The 24307-nt window shown below is 45.2% G+C and overlaps 1 protein-coding gene across 1 annotated transcript in view; it reads left to right on the top strand.

Annotated features, from left to right (window-relative positions):
* The window catches only part of PIEZO2 (piezo type mechanosensitive ion channel component 2), a 375190-nt gene that overhangs the window by 182920 nt on the left and 167963 nt on the right, over positions 1-24307 (top strand). The window contains exon 5 of the mRNA XM_064150231.1: positions 11616-11778. Within this exon, the coding sequence (XP_064006301.1) occupies positions 11616-11778 (163 nt within the window). The remainder of the gene's footprint in view (positions 1-11615; positions 11779-24307) is intronic.

The raw sequence follows: 24307 nt of genomic DNA, 5'->3' as shown, positions 1-24307 counted from the left end.
CCTTAGCCTCCTGTTCTCCAGTCTAAACAACCACAGTTCCCTCAGCCACTCCTCAGAAGAATTGTGCTCTGAACTCTACACCAGCCTTGTTGCCCTTCTTTGGACACTATTCAGCATCTCAGGGTCTTTATTGTAGGGAAGACTTGAACACAAGAAGCAACATCTCAAGATGTTGGGACATTTAGTTTACTAGTGGTGTCTGCCACTCTTCTTTTACAGTTCATAGAGTCATAGGATGGTTTGGGTTGGAGGAGACCTTAAAGATCATCTCATTCCAACCCCCCTGCCATGGGCAGAGACAGCTTCCACTAGACCAGGTTGCTCAAGGCTCCATCCAGCCTGGTCTTGAACACCTCCAGGGACAGTTCCATGACTTCCAACCTATTTTGGTGTCTCACGCTCTCACTCTGAAGAACTTTTTCCTAATATCCAGTCTAAATCTGCCCTCCTCAAGCTTCAATCCATCCCTTCTTATCCTATTACAATAAGTTCTTACAAAAAACTCTCTTCCTGGCTTTCTTGTAGGCTACTTTCAGGTACTGGAATGCTGCTGTAAGGTCTCCTTAGAGCCTTCTTTTCTCCGTGCTGAACAGCCGCAGCTCTCACAGCCTGTCCCCATAGTGATGGTAGGGAAGGTTCTATCTTGTCCCACTTGGGCACTGCAGAGAGAAAGATTGGCAGGTCCAAAACAGGTAGAGTAGATTGTGAGTAGCTTCATGTGGAAGAATTCCTTCCAACCCAAACCATTCTGTAATCTATGATCTGATTGAGGATCTTTATGAATGGCCCAATCCCTGCAAACTCTTTTATATGTTACGGGTGGGATGTTGCACTTGGTTGGTATTGAATCAGGAATGGAGCAAGGGAGGTGGAGGAGTCCACCATGCACAATGGGCACTTCAGCTCAACCTGTGACATTTCCCAATGGCTGTGTGCTTTTCTTCTGCATTGAGCCTGATCTGGCTTCATAAAATGACACTAATTTACTGTGTTGCCCACTGTAATTGTGGGAAATGTTATTCCCTCTGCAGCTGCCTGGAAAGTCTAGACACATCTTTTACTTTCTGTGATTATATTACATGCTGGTGGTAGAATGAAATAAAAAGTAGTTTTGAAATGATGATCTGCTCATGTTCCAACCAGTAAAAGCTGCAGAGAGAGGGAACAGATCTGGTTTGATGTAATCACTGCATGTCAGGCTGCTTCAGCAGTGCTTTCAGCACTTTTAGGCAGGAATGCTGTGGAGCATATGGATGTGTGTATGCCTTCCTGTAAACACTGTGCTGTCAGTCACCATGCATCTGTGAGTGCTAGGGACAGAGTGAACTGCTCCTTTTGCAGTCATCAGTAAATGCTGGGTTAGTGCTTCAGCCAAACCCTGATACAGTGTGTGTGTAAGTGAGAGAAGGCCCTCCAGAGGGACCTAGGCAAACTGGAGAAGTGGACCCATGTAAATGTCAAGAGGGTCAACAAGGCCAATTACAAGGTCCTACAGCTGAGTCAGGGCAATCCCTGGTGTCAGTACAGGCTAGGGGGTGAAGACATTGAGAGCAGCCCTGTAGAGAGAGACTTCGGGGTGCTGATGGGTGACAAGTTGGACATGAGCCAGCAGTGTGTGCTCACAGTCCAGAAACCAGCTGTGTCCTGGGCTGATCCCCAACACTGTGGGCAGCAGGTGGAGGGAGGGGATTATGCCCTATGGCTTTGCTTTGCTGAGACCCCCATCTACAGTGCTGGCTCCAGCCTCGGAGTCCTCAGCACAAGAGATATGTGGACCTGCTGGACCACAGAAATGGTCAGAGGGCTGGACCCCCTCTGCTGTGAGGACAGGCTGAGAGAGTTGGGGTTATTTAGGCTGGAGAAGAGAAGACTCAAAGGAGACCTTGTTGTGGACTTTTAATACTTAGAGGGGCTGGGAACAGAGTTCTAGGAGGGCCTATTGTGACAGGACAAGGGGTTATGCTTTTAAACTAAAGAAGGAGAGTTTTAGACTAGATAGAAGGAAGAAATCTGTTGCTCTGAGAGTGGTGAAACGCTGCCCAGGTTGCCCAATGTGGTGGTGGAAGCCACATCCCAGGAAACCTTTATTCAAGGTCAGACTGGGTAGGGCTCAGATGAGATGCCTGCTACATGCAGAGATTTTGGACTGGGTGACCTGTAAAGGTCTCTTTAAACTCAAAACACTCTGTGATTGAATAATAGTTGCAATTGCAAGCCTCTTTGAAGATTTCAGACCAAAATGCACCTACAGTTGCCATTTCCTTGTGTCTCTTCTGTTCGGTCTGGCTCTGCCTCCATCTGGGATCACATTCCCTGAAATAATTTCTGCTGTGGATGGGCTTGTCCTTTCCACAGCACTGAGGCAGCTGACACACACTGAGGCACCACAACTGGGGAGGGGAATGTGCTTGCTTCCTTTTGGCTGCCCAGCATCAGTCCTGCTCCACGTTTGGAGCTGCGGGGTGCGGGCAAAGCGAGCTGGATGTTGGACTGTCAGGAGTCAGGCAAAGTGAGCTGGATGTTGGACTGTCAGGAGTCAGGCAAAGTGAGCTGGATGTTGGACTGTCAGGAGTCAGGCAAAGTGAGCTGCATGTTGGACTGTCAGGAGTCAGGCAAAGTGAGCTGGATGTTGGACTGTCAGGAGTCAGGCAAAGCGAGCTGGATGTTGGACTGTCAGGAGTCAGGCAAAGCGAGCTGGATGTTGGATTGTCAGGAGTCAGGCAAAGCGAGCTGGATGTTGGACTGTCAGGAGTCAGGCAAAGCGAGCTGCATGTTGGACTGTCAGGAGTCAGGCAAAGCGAGCTGCATGTTGGACTGTCAGGAGTCAGGCAAAGTGAGCTGGATGTTGGACTGTCAGGAGTCAGGCAAAGCGAGCTGGATGTTGGACTGTCAGGAGTCAGGCAAAGTGAGCTGGATGTTGGACTGTCAGGAGTCAGGCAAAGTGAGCTGCATGTTGGACTGTCAGGAGTCAGGCAAAGTGAGCTGGATGTTGGACTGTCAGGAGTCAGGCAAAGTGAGCTGCATGTTGGACTGTCAGGAGTCAGGCAAAGTGAGCTGGATGTTGGACTGTCAGGAGTCAGGCAAAGCGAGCTGGATGTTGGACTGTCAGGAGTCAGGCAAAGTGAGCTGCATGTTGGACTGTCAGGAGTCAGGCAAAGTGAGCTGGATGTTGGACTGTCAGGAGTCAGGCAAAGTGAGCTGCATGTTGGACTGTCAGGAGTCAGGCAAAGTGAGCTGGATGTTGGACTGTCAGGAGTCAGGCAAAGCGAGCTGGATGTTGGACTGTCAGGAGTCAGGCAAAGTGAGCTGCATGTTGGACTGTCAGGAGTCAGGCAAAGTGAGCTGGATGTTGGACTGTCAGGAGTCAGGCAAAGTGAGCTGCATGTTGGACTGTCAGGAGTCAGGCAAAGTGAGCTGGACATTGGACTGTCAGGAGTCAGGCAAAGTGAGCTGCATGTTGGCCTGTCAGGAGTCAGGCAAAGTGAGCTGCATGTTGGACTGTTGGAGTCTGGCAACCGCACAGCTGAGCGCTTTGCGTGAGAGCTGCTAAATCCCAGCTAAATTTTATGTCTCTGCAAGCAGGGCAAGCTGGAATTCACCCTTTATTAGACAGGACATTGTGGGTGCTTTAAGAAATTGGCATTAAGCAACATTTTACATATTGCACGTAACCATAATTTCTTAATGTTGAATGTCTTCATGCAAGCAACAAGGCACCAAAACTTGGTACTCTGCATTTAATCTCAGATAGCTGTTCTGCCTCTCTCTGCAGAGCAGAGTTTGGGAAGCTGCTTGGTTATTATGTGGTTAAGCACTTTTGCCATGCAGGGAATGTTCTTCATTGAAAGGTTTCTGTCCCAAGAAAGCAAAGTGTGCTTTTGGGTTGTGAGTCCACACAGATGTAATTTGTAAGCAGTGACTAAGATTTTACAGCAGCCCTACAAACTAGTGTGTTGGGTAGGTCAGAGCCTGCTGAATGTTTTTTGTAAGTAGTTTTCTATGTGGCTTTTGCTTCCCTCTTCCTCCCATTCTTCCACTCATTTTTCTTTGCAGGACCAAGTTTTTCTCAAAAGTGCAGCCTGAAGTATTTTGGGTAAAACACTGCATAAACTGAGTCACACTAAGATGGTGCAGGATTAAGAGTGATCATGCATAACCCAGTGAATGTTGATATTCATAGAATCATAGAATGGTTTATGTTGGAAGGAACCTCAAAGATCATCTAGTTCCAACTCCCTGCCATAGGCAGGGACACCTCCCACTAGAACAGGTTGCTCAAGGCCTCATCCAACCTAGGCTTGAATCGTTAAGGTTGGAAAAGACCTCTAAGATAGTCAAATCCAAGTCAATTAATGTGACTAAGTTTATATTTTGCCATACTTAATTTATTTTCACTTCATGGATGACTGTGAGCTAAGGAAAGGACTTATAAACATGGAATGGTTTGGGTTGGAAAAGACCTTTAAGGTCATCAAGTCCAAACAGCAACCTAACACCACCATGGCCATTAAACCATGTCCCAGAGTGCCATGTCCACATGTTTCTTGAACACATGATGCTTAGTTTGAAATCACAGCTAGAAAGTAAAGTAATTGCATTTAGATCAAATCCTCCTTAGCAGTGCAGGCAGACCTACCAGTGCACAGCAACTTGCATGCCTTACTCATGGCAGAGATTTGCCCTGAGGGTCACATCGAGATTACCATCCATCATATCTAACTTCTCTTTTGAACCAAGTAATTAGGGCATGGCTATAGAGTGTGAATGTCCTGTGTCCACTGAAGTGCTGACTGGGGCTCACACCAGGTCTACAGTCACCAGACCCAGAGAAATGAAGCGTGCAAGTTAAGTACAGAGGCAGACATTTGAAAGATGCCGAGATGCAGTGCTGAAGGACATGGCTTAGCACCAGGCTTGGGAGATTCTGGTTGTACTTGATGATCTTAAAGGTCTTTTCCAATTGAAACAGCTCCGTGATTCTGTGATTTCATCCTTAGTTCAAACTGAAAGAGGATAGGGGGCCTCTTTAACTTGTTTCCATCTGCAGCCATCTCCAAAACCTGATTCCAAGACCTACATGACCGAAATCCTATATCCAAGGATCAGCAAGTACATCTCTAAGGCAGTCTGGTTTTTAGCCTTTAGCCTCAAAGTTTCCACTACTTTTGGATCAGGGAGAGGATACTGGTGATAAACAAATGAATCATTCCCAGTATGTGTGCTACTGCCAGTCCATGTTGCCAGAGGATAGTGCTTGCTATTCTTGAGTCTGATTTGCCTCCTATCCAAGTGGTTACAGTTGTAGATGAAGCCTGTGGGAATTACATTGTAAACTGCTGTGGTGATACATAAATTACATGGAAAATACCTGAAGGGAGGCTGTAGCCAGGTGAGGGTTGGTCTCTTTTGCCAGGCAACCAGCAACAGAACAAGGGGACACAGCTTCAAGTTGTGCCAGGGGAGGTCTAGGCTGGATGTTAGGAGGAAATTGTTGGCAGAGAGAGTGATTGGCATTGGAATGGGCTGGCCAGGGAGGTGGTGGAGTCACCATCCCTGGAGGTGTCAAAGCAAAGCCTGGCTGAGGCACTTAGTGCCATGGTCTGGTTGATTGGATGGGGCTGGGTGCTAGGTTGGACTGGATGATCTTGGAGGTCTCTTCCAACCTGGTTGATTCTATGATTCCTTTTGTCCCCTTAAAATTCACATTTTGTTATGAAGAATCCTGCCTGTAGTAATTCTTTGTCTTAAAAACATGTGCAAAGTAACTTACTGGGTCAAGGAGATGTGGAAAAACATTTTAACCACCTAACATTTTTTTAGGGGAGGTTTTTGAGTGCTTTTTATTCTACGTCCTATAAGAAAGAGCAAAAGAGGGGGAAAAGCTGCTCTTTACTGTAATTACATTTCTCATTCTACATTACTCAGCCAGAGGGATGAGTTATAAGCTCCAGTCAGAGACACCTATTTCAATTAAAGTTGCTTTGTAGGTAAATTATTTAGTTTAGGTGAATAAATGATACTATAGCAATCATAGATCAAGGACTCTAACCAATTTATTATATGCTGCAATTCTTGCAGAGATTAAAAGCCAAAAACCTGTTTGTCTCAGAGATGTCCTGAATAGGTTTCCTGTGCTTCTAATTTAATTTGGGCTCCTTTCTCAGGCAACTTGTGACAGGACAAGAGGGCATGGTCTGAAGCTGCACTAAGGGAGGTTTAGTTTGATTATTAGGAAGCCCTTCCTCAACGAAAGGGTGATGAAGCAATGGAATAGACTGCCCAGGGAGGTGATGGAGTTCTTTAAGAGCAGACTGGATGTGGCACTTGGTGGCATGGTTTAGCTGATGTCGTGGTGTTAGGCTACAGGCTGGACTTGACCATCTCAGAGGTCTTTTTCAACTTCAATGATTCTGTAATCAGAGAGCCTTTTTAGGAGTGAGGAGCACAATGCATAGACTGTTATCAAGTGCAAAATATGACCACGTGTGAATGCACAAATAAAGTGAGAAATGTTTGTGGAATGGTTACAGTATTTACCCTTTTTTTTGTTTGTTTGTTTTGTTTTGGGGTTGGTTTGTTTGCTTCTTTTTTGGTTTTGTGCTGCCAGAGATAACAAGTGGAAATAACTGACTTTTGGTTTAGCTGTTGCTGCAAAAAACTGAGGAGCAAATTGCTTGGGGTCGACTGAAGCAGCTTTTTTATTCTCCTTCAGCAAAAGATATACATTTCTCCTGGTTTTCAAATGACCCTTTGTTTCCTTTTTAATTATCACACTGAGGTCAATTTGTTTTCCTTGTCCTGGGGAGACAGGGAGAGCATAGATTTGTGACCGGTTGTGATGAATAAACTATTCATGTGCAGGGTTTTTCTCTGCTCTGTGGTTAAGGATTGCTGTTCAGCCTCCCCATTGCTAGCCAGAGCTGCATGTTACATCTTTCACAACATGCTAAATGATTTATTATGTTAGATCAGAAGCACTTGGTTTGGGTTAGTGGAAAGAAATGTGAGCTGTGATAGAGGCAGTGCTCCTGCAGGGTTCTCCCCTTGTTCTGGGGAGGGGGATATGTGAAGGAAGCCCTAGTGTGGCTCCATGGGAGTACAATGCGAGGAAGGAGAATCTGGTGTGACTAACACAGGAGTGTCTGAAGGCTGCTGTCTTCTAATTGGTTCATGTGTGAGTGGGTGAATCTGATGAAATCATGCTTTAAGTTCAGAAGTGATGCAAAAGTATTTATTTTGATGGCACTCCATGCCTGTGCACAGAAAATCTCACAGCAGGATTGTATCAAGTAATCTGCTCTATTTTTCAATGAGACTGGCAAATTTATACTGTCCTTACACTGACCAATACCAAATTCAAGGACTTCTTGTTTCAACTCTTTCTAAAGATGTTCCAGAGTGACACTTTCAGATCCCAAAATTCAGCTTGGGTTGCCACTTAGTAAAACTTGTCTAATAGATGGGTTTCATCGTAATGAGTGCCATTAATTCATTATTGCTTTGTGAATCCCAGGATTCTTGGGATTGTTGGGAATTTGGTTCCGTTAACATGAACTTCTTACTGCTTTCTACCAAAGGAGAAGGTGCAGACTCAGTGCCTCGTCTAGCTCATCTTCAGTGGCAGGAGAAGTGATGCAAAGTGACCTGATACCTGTCAAGCCTGTGTTTTCTGTGATGTTAATCAGATTGCTTACATCTTCATACACCCACTGACTGCAGCAGGCTTTGCTTTGCCTGCACAAGTAACATGCAAGCCTTCCAGCAAGGACTTTGCTATCTAACCCTTTTAGAAGTCTTTCAGTGAATTACTGAACTTTTCTCTCTGCTTCAGTACAACTAGAAGACATTAATGACATCTTTTCAAGCCCCTTCAGTGCTTTATATTGCATGGCCGTTCATAGTTAATCTGTAACAGCAAAGAGCATTACCAGAGGAGGAACTCCTCTGGTTGCATATTTGCAATTTCATTCTCTTAAAAGAATCTACAATTTCACATCTTAAGTTGTTTTCCTTAGGCAGCACCTTATCAGCTCATTTATTATGAGGAGAGAACTTCTCACTCTCTACAAGTCCCCAGAAGGAGGTTGTAGTGAGGTGGGTTTTGATCCCTTCTCCCAAATAACCAGAGGAAATAGACAGAAGTTGCAGCAGGGAAGGTTTTGGTTGTGTATTAGAAACAACTTTACTGAACAGCTTCTCAAACACTGGAACAGGCTGGCAAGAGAGGTGGTTGAATCCTCATCCTTGGAGGTGTTTAAAAGATTCAGAGATGTGGTGCTGAGGGTCATGGTTTAGCAGCAGACTTGGTTGAGTTAGATAATGATTGGATGCAATCATCTTGAAGGTCTTTTTCAACCAAAACAAATCTATAATCATGTGTCTCTGTCTGGGAAGAAGAAGAAGTGATTTAACTTTCTCCCTCCTGTTTTGAAGCAATTCCATAGTACTTCTGGCTCCATCTTGTAGCTGTATCCAACAGTCTTGCACTTTTCTCACTGCTCTCCTTGATACACTCATTGGTACCTGCTAAAACAAGCATTAAAGCTGGCTTCCCAGTCACTTAACTTTACTCCTACTTTGGGAATGTGTTATTTTACAAGACATATAGCAGTGGAAAAAGTGGGTCAGCAACACCGACAGAAATGTAGGATTTGCTCTTGAACATAGGAGCAGGCCAACAAAATTCCTCACAGGGGTTGTGTCATAATCACTTCAGTGACTTTTTAGACACTCTAGACCTACAGTTGCAGCTAATTCCTTCACAAATAGGTTTGATTTGGGTTTTTTTAACTTCAAAGCTGTTAGTGTTATGATAAAGAAAACCAGAGGTGTTCCTAGGTTCAAATTCATCTAGTCCAACACCCCTGCAGCAAGCAGAAACATCTGCAACTAGATCAGGTTACTCAGAGCCCCATCCAACCTAACCTGGAATAAAGGTTTCCAGGGATTGGGACTTCTCCTACTTCTCTGGGCAACCTGTGCCAGTGTTTCACCACATTCATGGTAAAAAAATTCTTCTATCTAGTCTAGGTCTCCCTTTTTTTATTTTAAAACCATCACCTCTTGTTCTGTCACAGTGTTTTGGGTCTATAAAACAACCTGTCCAGGTCATAGAATCATAGACTCATAGATTGGAATGGGCTGGAAGGGACCTCCAAAGGTCATCTAGTCCAACTCCCCCTCCAGTCAGCAGGGACATCTTTAGACTTCCAAGTTCTGGTGGATGGAAGGATGGCCATGAGTCAGCAGTGTGCTCTTGCGGCAAGGAATGCCAGTGCCATTCTGGGGTGTATTAGAAGGGCTGTGCTTTGTAGGTCGAGGGAGGTTTTCCTTCCCCTCTAATCTGCCCTGGTGAGTCCTCCTCTGGAGTATTGTGTGCAGTTCTGGGCCCCTCAGCTCAAGACGCACAGGGAGCTGCTTGAGAGAGTCCAGCACAGAACCACAAAATGATTAAGAAAGTTGAACATCTTCCTTATGAGGAGAGACTGAGTGAGCTGGGACTGTTTAGCTTGGAGAGGAGGAGACTGAGAGGTGACCTATTCATGTTCATAAAAATGTAAAGAGTGAGTGCCAAGAGAAGGGGGCCAGGCTCTGCTTGGTGATGCCCAATGACAGGACAAGGGGCAGTGAGTGGAAGCTGAGGTGTAGGAGATTCTATGTGACCTGAGGAAGATTTTTTTTCCCCTATGAGAGTGACAGAGCACTGGAACAGGCTGCCCAGAGAGGTTGTGGAGTCTCTCGCTGTGGAGATATTCAAGAATGATTTGGATGCATTCCACTGTGATCTGCTATAGGTGATCCTGCTCTGGCAGGGGGGCTGGACCAGATGATCTTTCAAGGTTCCTTCCAGCCTCTAACATTCTATGATTCTATGATCCTCAACTAGACCAGGTTGTCCAGAGTCACTTGATGGCACTTAATGATTTCTTTTATAACCTTTCCACGCAGTGAAAGAAACACTGGTAATTTCTTGAGTCATACCTCAGGACAGCAAATATGGAGGTGAGACAGAGGTCAGACCCCATTTGCAAACACCAGATGCCTCAGCAAACAAGTACAACTAAGTAGGAGTTTCATGCCCTCAGACCTTTCAATCTGCAGCTGTACAAGTTGAGGAACCTCTTTATGCCAGTGGTGAGGTCTTTTGAAAAGTAACTAAGCAGATGTAATGACTTGTGCCAGTTCAGGCTGTGCAGACCTAATCTGCTGCATTCAGCAGCTATAGAGAGGCCTCAGATGTCCTTAGAACTAATTCAATCAATCACAGAATCAACCAGGCTGGAAGAGACCTCCAAGATCATTCAGTCCAACCTATCCCCCAGCCCCATCCAGTCAACTAGACCATGGCATAGGCCCTAAAAAAAAACCCAAAACTTAGAATTAAAGTTGGAGCTGCATATTTAAAATGTTAGCTTCAAGACCGGCAGGTATATGCTGTACGTACTCAGATAACTAATATTGTATCTTCTCATTCATAGTTAAGTTCAGCAGGTCCATGCAGCAGCTTGATGAACTGTTCATTGCACCACTAAATCTGAACCCAAGCTTTCTGTTTCAGCAGAGAACCAGATTGAAACACCACATCCAAACCCAGATTTTCCAGCCCAAACAATTAAATCTGCACAATGAAGCAGTGCAATTATTACTTCCCACCCCCCCCCCTTACATACAGCTCATCCAAACTTACAAATCTTTAGAATTTAAATATTTGTAGTTAAATATTAGCAGTTAATCGCCTCAAAAGATATCAGAGAGTTCTGTTTGAGTAAATGTATTAACATAAAAAACCCCAACACATTAAAATATGACAGACTTTCTGGCCATTCCTCTGTCTGCCTAGAATGATTAGGGCACACTTAGGAATGCCATCATTGTGATCCTTTTCACCCCAAAGCTGCCCCTAAACCCTCAAATCTGCTCCTTTTCATCCCAAATCTGCTCCTAAAATCCCAAATATGCTCCAAACCTCCAAATCTGCCCCCTTTCACCCCAAATCTGCCCCTTTTCACCCCACACCTACCCCTAACCCCCTCAGATTTGCTCCTTTTCAACCCAAATCTATCCCTAACCTCCCCAATTTACTCTTTCACCCCAAATCTGCCCCTTTTCACCTTACACCTGCCCCTAACCCCCGCAGATTTGCTCCTTTTCACCCCAAATCTATCCCTAACCCCCCCAATTTACTCTTTCATGCCAAATCTGCCCCTTTTCACCCCAGCTCTTCTCCTTTTCACCCCAAAATCTGCACTTCCCACCCCAGGACTCCCCCTTTCACCCTCAATGTGTGTTCTGGAATTTGAAGGTCATTCCCATGTTAACTCTTCACAAAATGAGTTCGGAGCTGAGTTAATCAAAGTGTGAAGTGTCACTAAAACATGCCAGTGTGAGCTCTCAGAAAACAATCAGCTTTTCTCTCCTTCTGGAGAGCAAATCTCTCTGCCTATCTAGAGTTCCTCCATCCCCATTGTATTGTGACGTTTCTTTTTACCGGGGTTTAGGGCTTGTTTTGCTTTCCCCCAAGCTATCTTTCTGTTCCAGTTGAAAATGTCATTAGAAATAACTGATGCTTCTTTGTGTTTTGATGGACTTTTATTTGTTTTTGTCATCCTATCCAGTGTGAAAGGAGCAGATGCTGGCAACGTGATCAGACTGTTTGTGCCAGACATTGGGATGTTCATCGCCAGTCTGTCCATATGGCTCCTCTGCCGCAACGTCTTCCAGAAGCCGCTAACGGAGGGCGCAGCGCAGTGCAACATGCAGTTTGAAAACGAGGAAATGGTATCCAGTGCTCTGTCTTTCTTCCTGCATGGCTTTTTAGCTAATAAGCAATCACCTTGGCTGGAGCACCTCTCCTGTGAGGAGAGACTGAGGGAGCTGGGCTTGTTCAGGTTGGAGAAGAGAAGGCTCTGAGGTGACCTTATTGTGGCCTTTCAGTATCTTAAGGAGGGCTACAAGAAAGCTGGGGAGGCACTTTTTAGGGTGTCAGGTAGTGATAGGACTAGGGGGAGTGGAACAAAGCTAGAAATGGGTAGATTCAGATTGGATGTTAGGAAGAAGTTTATCAGCATGAGGGTGGTGAGACCCTGGAACAGGTTGCCCAGGGAGGTGGTGGAAACCTCAACCCTGGAGATGTTTAAGGCCAGGCTGGATGGGGCTCTGGATAGCCTGATCTAGTGTGAGGTGTCCCTGCCCATGGCAGGGGGGTTGGAACTAGATGATCCTTGTGGTCCCTTCCAACCCTGACTGATTCTGTGATTCCATGATTTCTGTCTGAGATGTTGTGGAGGCATCCACAAAAGAGACAGCAACAGCCACTTGAAAACCATTGATTTATTACAATCCCTCAGCCCTCCTACCAACAGGATAAAATTCCAACTTGAGGATATACTGCTGCACAATCAGTTGAGCTGCTGTGGTGGGTTGAAAATTACACACCCCCAAATAAAATGAGCAGATTAGCTCAGAAGGCTTGGAAACAAATGAAGCTATGTATTTACAGCAAGTTAGAACCTAAAAAGCATATAATAGAATGCATATGTGCAAAATGTATTTACATATATGTGCAATCCAGAAATAACACCAGAAAACCTCTCAAATTATTCTTCCCTCGCCCCCTGCCTCTCTCTCCCAGAGAGAAATCAGACCTGCTGTTACTTACTCAGCTAAGGTTAGTGCAGCCATGCAAGATCAACCAGCAGAAGTCAGTCAGGGCAGAGAAGCAAGAGGCAAGAGGACAGAAATACACTTATACAACAGACTTCTATCCTAAACAGCAGACTAATGGAATGGTATAGACTGGTATTGTTGTTCTGTATCTAGTCCATGGAGGGATATTTAGACCTTGGTCTGATGAGCATGCAGAAGGTTCTAGTGTGTGTCCTTGAAGCTGGTTTTGTCACCTTGTAAGATACTTTGTCATTGAAGATGGTGGATAATGGATTTAGCAGCAGCCTAGAGTCTGGGGCTACACCTAAAAAGGGAGATAGAGGTACTGAGGAAGTGTTGCTGACATGAATGACAGAATCACAGAATGGTTTGGGTTGGAAGGGACCTTTAAGGGGCACCTAGTCCAACACCCCCAGCACTCACCAGGGATGTCTTCGACTAGATCAGGTTGCTCAGAGCCCATCCAACCTGACCTGGAACAGTTCCAAGGATGGGATTTCTATGACTTCTGTGAGCAACCTGGGCCAGTGTCTCACCACCCTTATGGTGAACAATGTCTTCCTTCTCTCTAGTCTAAATCTCCTGTCTTGCAGTTTAAAACTATCACCCCTTGTCCAGCCACAACTGTCTCTGCTAAAAAGTCTGTCCCCAGCTTTCTTCTGTCTCCTTAACTACTAAAAGACCACAAGAACCTTCAGTTCTCCAGGCTGAAGAGCTCCAACTCCCTCGGCCTGTCTCACACCAGAGGATTTCCAGCCCCCTAATCATTTTTGTGGTCCTTCTTTGGCCTTGTTCCGACAGGTCTCTGTCTCTCCTGTGCTGAGGAGTCCAGAGCTGGACCCAGCACTGCAGGTGGGGCCTCAGCAGAGCATAAGGGCAGAATACCCTCCCTCCACTTGCTGCTCATGGTGCTTTGGATGCAGCCCAGGACATGGTTGACTTCTGGGCTGCAAGTGTACATTGCTGGCTCACATCCAGCTTTTCACCCAGCAATGCTCCCAAATGCTACTTCACAGGGCTGCTCTCAATCCCTTAATCCTCCACACTGTTAGCATGTTTTGTGTTCAGCCCATCTCTCTTAAGAGCTGCATTTTAGCAGAGTGGGCTGTAATGGACTTCTTTGAAGATCTTGATCTCCTGGAAAAGAAAACATACATGTGCATTACCCAGGAGTAAGCTGATGGCAGAGGCTCATAAGAAAACCAAAAGGCCATGTTTAGGCTTCCCTGAATTGAGAGGACAGAGTTAAGATATTCACTTTTGGTTTTCTTCAGTTGAGCCTGAAGTGTGGGTCAAAGGGAGCTTGGTCTGCTGGAGAGGCTGGGTGCTGGCTTCCAGGCAGGATTCAACAATCATTTGCCTGGAATACAAAGCAAAACCTGAGCTAAAACACCGATTGCATAGCACAGAGTATAGCTTTAAGTTCTTCTTAGACTGGCTACCTCAAAGCAATCCACCAGAGCAGCTAAATGGTCCAGAATGTTCCACAAAGAGTAGCAGGGAGAAGGGAAAAAAAACTTTGGCTGCAAAGAAATATTGATACTGGGCAAACAGAAATCTGCATGAATATATTTTACCTCTTCACATCAAAAAGCAGCAAATATTATTTATGGTCTGTGAACTGGATGTGTGATAGAATATTTAGTGGATGCAGCAGCTGTGTTTAGATTTAGTGACACCCAAAACTCTTATCAGAAGCATTTTTTTTCATTAAAGGGCTAATAGTTAACTGTTGTGTGAGGTGATCCCCAGGGCTATAAAGAATTCTCATTCTTCCCAGCTAAAATGATAAGTTTGCATCAGAATAACCTGCTTGGTTTTTAATGGTGGAGTGAAAGGGAGAGTGGAAAACTAAATACTTACTAAAGACTTTTTTCCAGCCTTAGCTTTCTCTTTCTAGGTGTCTGCACGTAACATCCTGGAATCATTTCTGTTGCTAGTTAGGAGGAGGCTGCAGAAGCAGCTGAATCTGCTAGGAATATGTATTTGGCAGGAGTGACTGGAAGGAAGCTAATGCATATGCAGAGCATGCAGCTGAGTGTCTGAATCTGGGAGAATATTGGCACAATAACCAAGTCCAAACTGTGGGTTTCACATGATAATTTTCAGTTCTTCCCTGGTAGAATATGTAGGGAAAAGGCAAAACTAAGGAAGTGATCAGTTCTTTGAATTCTCTTTTAGCTGACTGATGCCTGTGGCTGGATGTTGGTGCTGATTTCATAGGATCATGGAATCAGTCAGGGCTGGAAAAGACCACAAGGATCATCTAGTTCCAACCCCCCTGTCACAGGCAGGGACACCCTACCCTAGAACAGGCTTGCCAGAGCCCCATCCAGCCTGGCCTTAAACACCTCCAGGGATGGGGCCTCAACCACCAGCCTGGGCAAGCCAGTCTCTCACCACTGTCACGGTGAACAACTTCCTCCTTATATCCAGTCTGAATCTACTCACCTCCATCTCAGCTGACCCTGCAGCTCCACTGAATTAGAAAACACAAAATGAGCTGCATCAGTAACTACCCTGAGAACAAACCCCTCAGGGGAAGTCTTGCATTTGGTACTGCACCTCCAATGGAAATAGTTCTGGGTTTGTCAGCTCTGCAGCCAATTCCAGAGCTGAAGAGCTTCTAGCTGAGCATCCCTGCCACCAGTCATCACAGATTGGTGGTTCGAAGTTCTGTTAGGGGTGCATCAACTGATTCAGACAGGCTCAATAGAGCCATGAGAAAGGACTTGCCCAACCATAGTGATTCTGTGATTCATTTTTCATGTTGTCTAGCCACAGACAGCTTTAGAAATCAAGAAATCAACACTACGGCTTCCAGGCAACCGCAGAGAGTTTGTCTTGCAGCTTTACCTTTTTGCATCAAATGATTTTACTTGGAATGATTCTCAGACATCTGCTTTGTGCATGGGGGAAACAATTAAAGAATTCAATTAAAATATGGAAGCTAATATACTCCTTCCAAAATTTATATGTGGAAAAAAACCCTCTTAAGTAATTGTTTTTAATACTTCTAAAGGCAATTTTCTCAAAGCTCTCTGTGAATCCATCCCATTTCAACTGTTATGTGGGCAAGCTAAAAAATTGCCTGGGGTTGAGGAGCAGTTCGTGCTGCTCACTTGTATGCTGTGTGCTACGTCGCAGCAGCAGCCTCCAGAAAGCAGCTGTAGAGTACAGTGGGACAGACTGCTTGTGGATTGGGATGCAAGTCAAGGAAGAAGTACCAGAATCCAAATTAAGGATAAGAAGGATTCATTGAAAAATGGATGTCCTTCTTCATTACACTGCCTCCAGCTTTAAGGGAAGCAGATCTGCATCAGAAAAATGCCTTCTGCAGAGCAGAGCTTGGGGGGGAGGAGGCTGTAAGGCAGCGAGAGACTCTCAATTATTTGTGAGTAACGCTATCCCAGGAATAAGCAAAGAGTGTGGTTTTAATTAACAGTGAGTCATGAAGTAAGAAGGTTTGCCAGACACCAGGCTGCAGTCCAACTCATTACCACCCCTAAATGGTTGCACACTTGGAGCAAACGTGTCTGCAGGCCTTTTTTATTAGGGCTCAGAAAATTTAAAGCAGGTGAATTTAGCTGGAGACCAGCCCAGATTGCGAATGCTGAGAAGCACAATGCCGGTCACAAGGTGTAAAAGGTGGAAGAAAATAAGAAAGAACAGTTAACTCCCAGCTGCAGCCGAAGCTATGACACTTTTGATTTGGTGCAGATGGTGCTGCATGTGCCAGAGTGCAGATGCAGTGTGATAGGTAATAGAAAGGAAAGAGATTTTTCTTGAGATGGAGGAGGAGTTGCATTATATCTTAAGCGAGGAGGGAAATCAATCAATTTAAACCTTACAAGAGGTGTTATTTAAATTGAAATATGCAGTTGTAGTCTTCAGTCTAACTTCCTCCCATGGACTTGCCCTTTTGAGCTTGTTTCTCATCCATGCTCTTCTAGAAAGCAAATAGGACCACTAGGTGTGTACTTTGTCTCGTAACCTGGGGCAAGCTTGATCCCAGGGCCTCCACCCCTCCTGTCCTCTGTGGAAGGCAGAGATTTGCTTGGGATCTCAAAAGGAAGAACTAAAAAATAGAAAGAGGAAATTAAAAAAGTCCAGTTTGGGTAGAATGTGAGAACAGCTTGGCTTGGAGTGAAGATACTGAAGCAGAGTCGGGAGGACCAGCATGATGCTCACTTTGGCCATGAACTTGGTTTCTGTCCTCACCACTATTGCTTCATCTGTCTCTCAGCTTCTGCGTCTCTTGGCCACGAGAAGCAGCAGAAAAGCTCCTTTTCCTGACTCTGTCTTTCTAAACAATGACAGGGCTATTTGTCCTATGCCTTTCTCATTTGTTCCAGATCTCCAAGTGTAACTGTACAGAATAGGTACACATGTCCCATGCCTTGCCCAAGGACTTGCCCATATAGAAGCTGCCCATTTAGAGCAGCATCTTCATCTTGCAAGCAGCTTGTGCTTACTGAATAAGGACACCAAGCAAGTAAGGGAGTACCTTTGCCCCATCTCCAACAAAACAGTTGATTCTGCTCTCTCCTGCTAGGAGACTGGCTTTCATTCTAAAACATGTGGTTTCAAACCCCTTCCAAAAGAATGTTGCTTTTTTTAATTAGAGCTACTCTGGATGATCTTGTTAAACATGTAATTATCCAGACCCTTTTAAAACCTTGTTAATTTCTTGGCTTCAGTGGCATCACAAAGCAAGGACTTCCACAATTTAATAAGTGCTCTCTGATTTTGTTCTGAATGTAACACTGTTTAATTTTGTGGAAGGTCCCTTGTACAACATGTTACAAAGCAGAGTGAGATGGTATAAGAGAAATCAGATGTATGAGAGATGGAGAGCCCTGGGGCTGTTTAGTCTGGAGAAGAGAAGACTTGAGAGGAGATCTGATCAATGTATACAAATATCTGAGGGGTAGGTGTCAAGTGGATGGGGGCACTCTTTTTTCAGTGCTCAGCAGCAAAAAGACAAGGAGCAATAGCTCCTTGGAACATAGAAAATTTTCACCTCAACATGAGGAGAAACTTCTTTACAGTGAGGGTGACAGAGCCCTGGAACAGGCTGCCCAGAGAAGTTGTGGACTCTCCTCTGGAGACTTTCAGAATTTGCCCAAATTCGTTCCTGTGTGAATTACCCTAGGGGATCCTGCTTTGCCAGGGAGGTTGGACTCAATGATCTCTGGAGGTCTCTTCCAACCTCTAAAGTTCTATGGTTCTGTGATTTATTATCTTATAAAGACAGGCAAACCCTGATCCTTTTTTTTTCAATTCCTTTTGTCCCATCCCTTGCTTTTTTACTGTTGTTTCTGCCAAATTCTCTTGAGTTACAGATAACAGCAGTGACAGCATTTCAGTCTCATCATTGATTTAATTGGCAGTGTTAGGACATTCATTATTAGACTCACAGATTGTTGGGTTGGGCAATGTGGTGGTTTTACACCCAATATCTGAAGGGGGCCTACAGGAGGGCTGGGGAGGGATATTTACCTGTTCTTGTAATGACAGGACAAGGAGGAATGGGGGATTTAAACTGGATATTAGGAAGAAGTTCTTTGCAGTGAGGGTGGTGAAATACTGGCACAGGTTGCCCAGGGAGGTTGTGGCTGCTCCCTCCCTGGAGGTGTTCAAGACCAGGTTGGATGAGGCCTTGAGTGACCTGTTCTAGTGGGAGGTGTCCTTGCCTATGGCAGGAGGTTAGAACTGGATGATCTTTGAGGTCCCTTCCAACCTAAACCAGTCTGTGATTCTGTGACTCTATGATTTACCCCCCACCCAAAGGTCAGTTGCCACTGTAGTGGGTTGGGAACTCCCCCATTGCCCCACAATTGAAATGTACCAGACCAAATCAGATGACTTGGAAGTGAGATCAAGCTCTATTTTACAGCAAAGCTGAATTTACAGGCGTATATGTCCAATACATTTGCAACTGTATACAATTTAGATATAATAAAGAAACCCAAACTTCCCCTCTAGGCAAAGAAAGTCCATAAGGGACCCTCACCTCCTCCTCTCTCTCCCTAGACAGAAAACAGCAAGCAAGGCTTATGTGTTACCTGGTCAGCCAAAGTTGGTGGAAGAGATTAGAGAGAGAAACACCCCAGAGCAAAGAAGAAAGAATTGTTTCTATCTGGACTTTTTATTATCCCTTTTAGGAAAGGGATAATAAATGATACAAGATTTTATCATTATTATTGTTTTACAACTAATGATCCCATTTCTCTGATTAGACTGTTCCAATGAGCCTTAAACCAGCACAACCACGCTACTGAGAATTTTGGATGGAAAATGAAATTCATATTTACAAACTAGGCTAAATATAAAAGATAATATATATATATAAAAACATTTAGAACTAGACAAAAATCCAGTTAGCTCCCCAGAAAAAAGCCCAGAGCCCCCCCTAGGACACAGGTCCTACCACCTCCCCACCAGCCAGTGCAGCCTGCAAGGCCATGTCATCTTAACTCACTACTGCAATGTTTCAGCACAGACAAGACCAGAGGGAGAGAAACAGGCAAGCAAGAGAAAGAGCCCTCTCAACCTCAGATTGGATAGGAAAATAACACACCAATGAAATAGATAAATACATCTCTTATCTTTTTTTCAGCCCCACTTTGGGAAGTACCCTGGAATTCTCTTGTAAAAATGGATTTACAGTTTAGCACCCTAGTCTTGAAACTGTAGGAGACAATTCTTCTAGCGTATCACCTCCCTGGATGGATGCCCTGTGTAACACAAGGATAATTAGGTCAGCTCAGAGCACAGCTCCAAGAAAAATCTGATACTCCAGTCCATGTTGCTAGCACCTTGCCATTTGTCTTGCCTTCAGATGCAGAAATCTCCACTGAGCTGTTTACAGCAGTGCTCATGACCTTATCTAGGTACCCATCCTGTTTCTCTTAAAGCCTGGGAGGTTTTTCCTGAGATGCTTGCTTGCTTCCTCTATTCCTTCCTTCTTTCCTCCCCTTTCCTCCCCTTTCCTCCCCTTTCCTCCCCTTTCCTCCCCTTTCCTCCCCTTTCCTCCCCTTTCCTCCCCTTTCCTCCCCTTTCCTCCCCTTTCCTCCCCTTTCCTCCCCTTTCCTCCCCTTTCCTCCCCTTTCCTCCCCTTTCCTCCCCTTTCCTCCCCTTTCCTCCCCTTTCCTCCCCTTTCCTCCCCTTTCCTCCCCTTTCCTCCCCTTTCCTCCCCTTTCCTCCCCTTTCCTCCCCTTTCCTCCCCTTTCCTCCCCTTTCCTCCCCTTTCCTCCCCTTTCCTCCCCTTTCCTCCCCTTTCCTCCCCTTTCCTCCCCTTTCCTCCCCTTTCCTCCCCTTTCCTCCCCTTTCCTCCCCTTTCCTCCCCTTTCCTCCCCTTTCCTCCCCTTTCCTCCCCTTTCCTCCCCTTTCCTCCCCTTTCCTCCCCTTTCCTCCCCTTTCCTCCCCTTTCCTCCCCTTTCCTCCCCTTTCCTCCCCTTTCCTCCCCTTTCCTCCCCTTTCCTCCCCTTTCCTCCCCTTTCCTCCCCTTTCCTCCCCTTTCCTCCCCTTTCCTCCCCTTTCCTCCCCTTTCCTCCCCTTTCCTCCCCTTTCCTCCCCTTTCCTTTTGTTTGTTTTTCTTATTTGTTTTTCTTTAATTATATTTAATTTTGCTTTACCAGCTGCCCAGGGAGGTTGTGGAGTCTCCCTCTCCGTAGATATTCAAGAGTCGTCTGGATGTGCTTCTGTGTGATCTCTAGGTGATCCTGCTCTGGCAGCAGGGCTAGATCAGATGATCTTTCAAGGTCCCCTCCAGTCCCTGCCATTCTATGATTCTATGTTTCTTTCAAACACTCAACATCTCACTGACATAGGAACTTTTGGCCTTGATTTCTCTGAACATCTTGTTCCCCTATACAACTTCTTCAGTCTTCCCTTCAGTGATAGCAAAGGTGTGGATATTGTGGGAATGATTACCAAAAAATAGAGAGGTAAAGAATTTCTTAGAGAGGGTTGAAACTTTTTGCCTTCTTTTAGCTTTCTGATGACATCTCTTTTATTCCTTCTTTCCTCTTGTTGTTCTCTCTGTTCAGCACAGCCTTGCCTTACCTTTTCTGATTGATTATAAATAGTTCTTTTGTGTCACCCTCTGGAGAACTGTTCCAAACCCAGTAGGTCTTAGTCTGCTTTGAACCTGGTGGGAGTAGGATTTAATACCTTATTTCTGTGGTTTAAAAAGAGTTGCTGAGGCTCCCTTATCGCTTTGCTCATGATGTTTGTAGTGGTGAAGTTTGCCAGACCTTCCCCAGCTGCCTCCCTGAGTAACAATTCTCGTGCATCTCGTTTTAACAAGGGTCAAAAGTTTACAAGTTGCATTAGCTTCTTGGTTTGATGCACAAGTCTGTGGATAAGTCCTAACACAGATACCTAATTAGACTGCAGCAGTGCCTCAGCTACAGAACCTCACAGACTGCAGCAGATGAAACTTCAGCCTACTCCTGGCCTGCTTTGGCCTAAAATGTGACATGAAGAAATTCTTCATGTGGCAGGTCTTCACTGAGGTTACTGCTTTGCTCTTCTAGCAGTCCTCAGTTCAAAATTTGGAGATACAGGCATGTTAAGTGGGAGATGAAAATCCTGGAATGCTATTGCCTGGGGACAGTTTGAGTGATGCATAACACAGCACAAGAAGGAATCTCTTGGGTCATGGAATTCACTCTGCTGCTATTGCAGGCAGCTATGTCATGTAATTCCCTCTGGAAGGTAGGAAGCACCATTTTAGAAACAGGGCAATTTTTCTTCATCCTATTTCTACTGACAGGACCCTGTTCCATAAATCTGTTTTTCTAGTGGTTAGAAAACATCTAATTTCTTTTGTGTGTGTATTCATAACTGCATTATAAACTTTCTAGTTCAGCTCTTTTGCTTCCATGTGCTGTGTTCTTCTCTAGCATTTATTTCATAGAATCATAGAATGGTTTTTGTTGAAAAAGACCTTTAGGATCATGGAGTCCAACTGCCAGCCTTACACCACCATGCTCCAGACTGCCCTGTCTGTATGTTTTTTGAACATCTCTAGTGGCAGTGTCTCCACTGCTTCCCTGGGCAGCCTGTTCCAGTGCCTGACCACTCTTTCAGAGAATCAGCCAGGAAGAGATCTCCAAGATCATCCAGGCCAACCTAGCACCCAGCCCTATCCAGTCAACTAGGCCATGGCACTAAGTGCCTCAGCCAGGCTTTTTCTGAACACCTCCAGGGACTGCGACTCCACCACCTCCCTGGGCAGCCCATTCCAATGCCAATCACTCTCTCTGGCAACAACTTCCTCCTAACATCCAGCCTAGACCTCCCCTGGCACAACTTGAGACTGTGTCCCCTTGTTCTGTTGCTGGTTGCCTGGCAGAAGAGACCAACCCCACCTGGCTACAGCCTCCCTTCAGGTAGTTGTAGACAGCAATGAGGTCACCCCAGAGCCTCCTCTTCTCCAGGCTGCACACCCCCAGCTCCCTCAACCACTCCTCACAGGGCTGTGCTCCAGGCCTCTCACCAATTTTGTCACCCTACTCTGGACACGTTCCAATATTGCAACATCTCTCTTGAATTGAGGAGCCCAAAACTGGACACAGTACTCAGGAAAGAGATTTTCCCTAATATCCAGCCTAAACCTCCCCTGGCACAATTTGAGGCTATTTCCTTTCTTTCTGTCTCTGATATCTATCTCATTCTGTTTCTCTGATATTTGGGGAGAAAAAAACCCTATTTCTTTAAAGGCTGTTCTGTAAGACGAAGGAAGCCAAGTAAATTTGGATCCTCTTGTGGATTAAATGTCCCATTCTGCCATCCCAGTAATCTGTGGCTCTTCAGGGTGGGACTGGAGAACTATTAAAGCCACTTGGCAAATGCTGCCAAGAACCACAGCCACATGCCTGGGGTATTTACCATCCTTTTTAGCAAGATGGATAACGGTATAATGTGTATATTTTTTGGTCCAAGAATTACACCATGTGGGTGCCTGTGCTGCTTTGCATACCTGCACTAGATCATGTAGAGTTTGTGTTGAATTATGCCTTGTAGTCATAACCCAACTCTTCCTATTTCCTTTTCACTACCAAAAAAAAATCCAACCCAGGTTGAATAATCTCAGGCCAAACCACTGAACTCTGCCTGTGAGTTCTCCACTCCTTTGCATTTGGCTTACATGCCTGACAGCTTTTTGAAGTCAAGATGTGAAACTCTTACTTCCACCTCTGCCAAGTGAGTCTTGTGCTGCAATCACTTGGTGTTTGCTCAGGTGGTGCAGGTACCTCAGGAGGTGAAATAATCTTCAGCCCTCTCAGTACAATGTCTGTTGTACACAGGATTTAATGAGTCGCCTTCCTGTCATCCTACTTCAGAGCTGTGCTTGTCTTTATCAATTTTTTATCTTTCAGTTCCTCTGAATCACTAAATGCCTCTGGCCCTCTGTGCTTCCAGTAAATGGCTGGATCCTCTTTCCCACAGGAGACTTCACTGTGGAAGTGTGTATCAAGCATTGCTATCAAACGTTGCAGACACACTGAATGTGAGGGTACATCCCCCATGAACTTGTCCAATGCTGTGCAGGCCTTTAACCAGGATTTAGCTACTTGAGCTACCAGTGGTAGTTTTTTTCACTAAGAGCTATAGGACCTAAAGTTAATTTCAGATTTTTTTCTTTGACTTTGATTCACATGAGTAATAGAGAAGGTTTTGATTACTACTTAGCTTCCCAGTTGCCTCTATCTGTCTCACCAACCTGGTCTCCTTTTATGATCAGGTTACCTGCCTGGTGAATGTGGGGAAGGCTGTGGATGTAGTCTACCTGGACTTCAGCAAAGCCTTTGACACTGTCTGCCACAAGAAGCTCCTAGCCAAGCTGGTCTCTTCCAACCTGGTTGATTCTATGATTCTATCTCATTAATGTTGCACCTACCAAAACGGTCGTGGCGATTACCTCACACTTGAATTCACAGAATATATCTGGTTGAAAGGGACCCCAAAGATCATCCAGTCCAGCCCTCAACCCATCACTGAACAGGCAACACTAAACCACGTCCCTAAGATGCTTCAACACCCCCAGGGATGGTGACTCCACGACTGTCCTGGGCAGAGTATTCCAATGTTTGAGGACCCTTTCGGTGAAGAAATAGTTCCTAAGATCCATCCTGAGCCTCCCCGGTGCAGCTTGTGATCACTCCCTCCAGTCCTGTCACTTCTCATCATGAAGAGGTTGGCCCCCTCCTTGCACCAACTTCCCTTCAGGTAGATGTAGAGAGAATAGAATTGTTTTGGTTGAAAAGACCTTTAAGGTAATTGACTCCAAACATTTCCTAACTCTGCCTTGTCTGATGCTAAACCATGTCGCTTATCAACACATCTCTGCATCTTCTGACACCTGCAGGGATGGGTTTCTCAGGGTCTCCCTCTGAAGTTACAGAGCTTTCTTTTTCTTTGCTGGCTTGCCCCTCCCCTGTGCATGTGTAGCATTATGTTTCCCTTTGGCTTTTTGTAGACCCAGTTAAGCTTCCTTTGAGCACTACGTATATCTCATGCAAGATGGCCTTAAAGAAGACATTCTTGCCAGGCAGCTCCATCTCTGTAGTACTTAAGTTGAAGGACACATGAGGGTTGTTTATGTGGAACTTTTTTGTGTCTATTCTGT

This window comes from Pogoniulus pusillus, chromosome 10, assembly GCF_015220805.1.
Source record: "Pogoniulus pusillus isolate bPogPus1 chromosome 10, bPogPus1.pri, whole genome shotgun sequence".
Classification (NCBI taxonomy): Eukaryota; Metazoa; Chordata; class Aves; order Piciformes; family Lybiidae; genus Pogoniulus; species Pogoniulus pusillus.
This window is presented reverse-complemented; position numbering and strand designations above follow the sequence as displayed.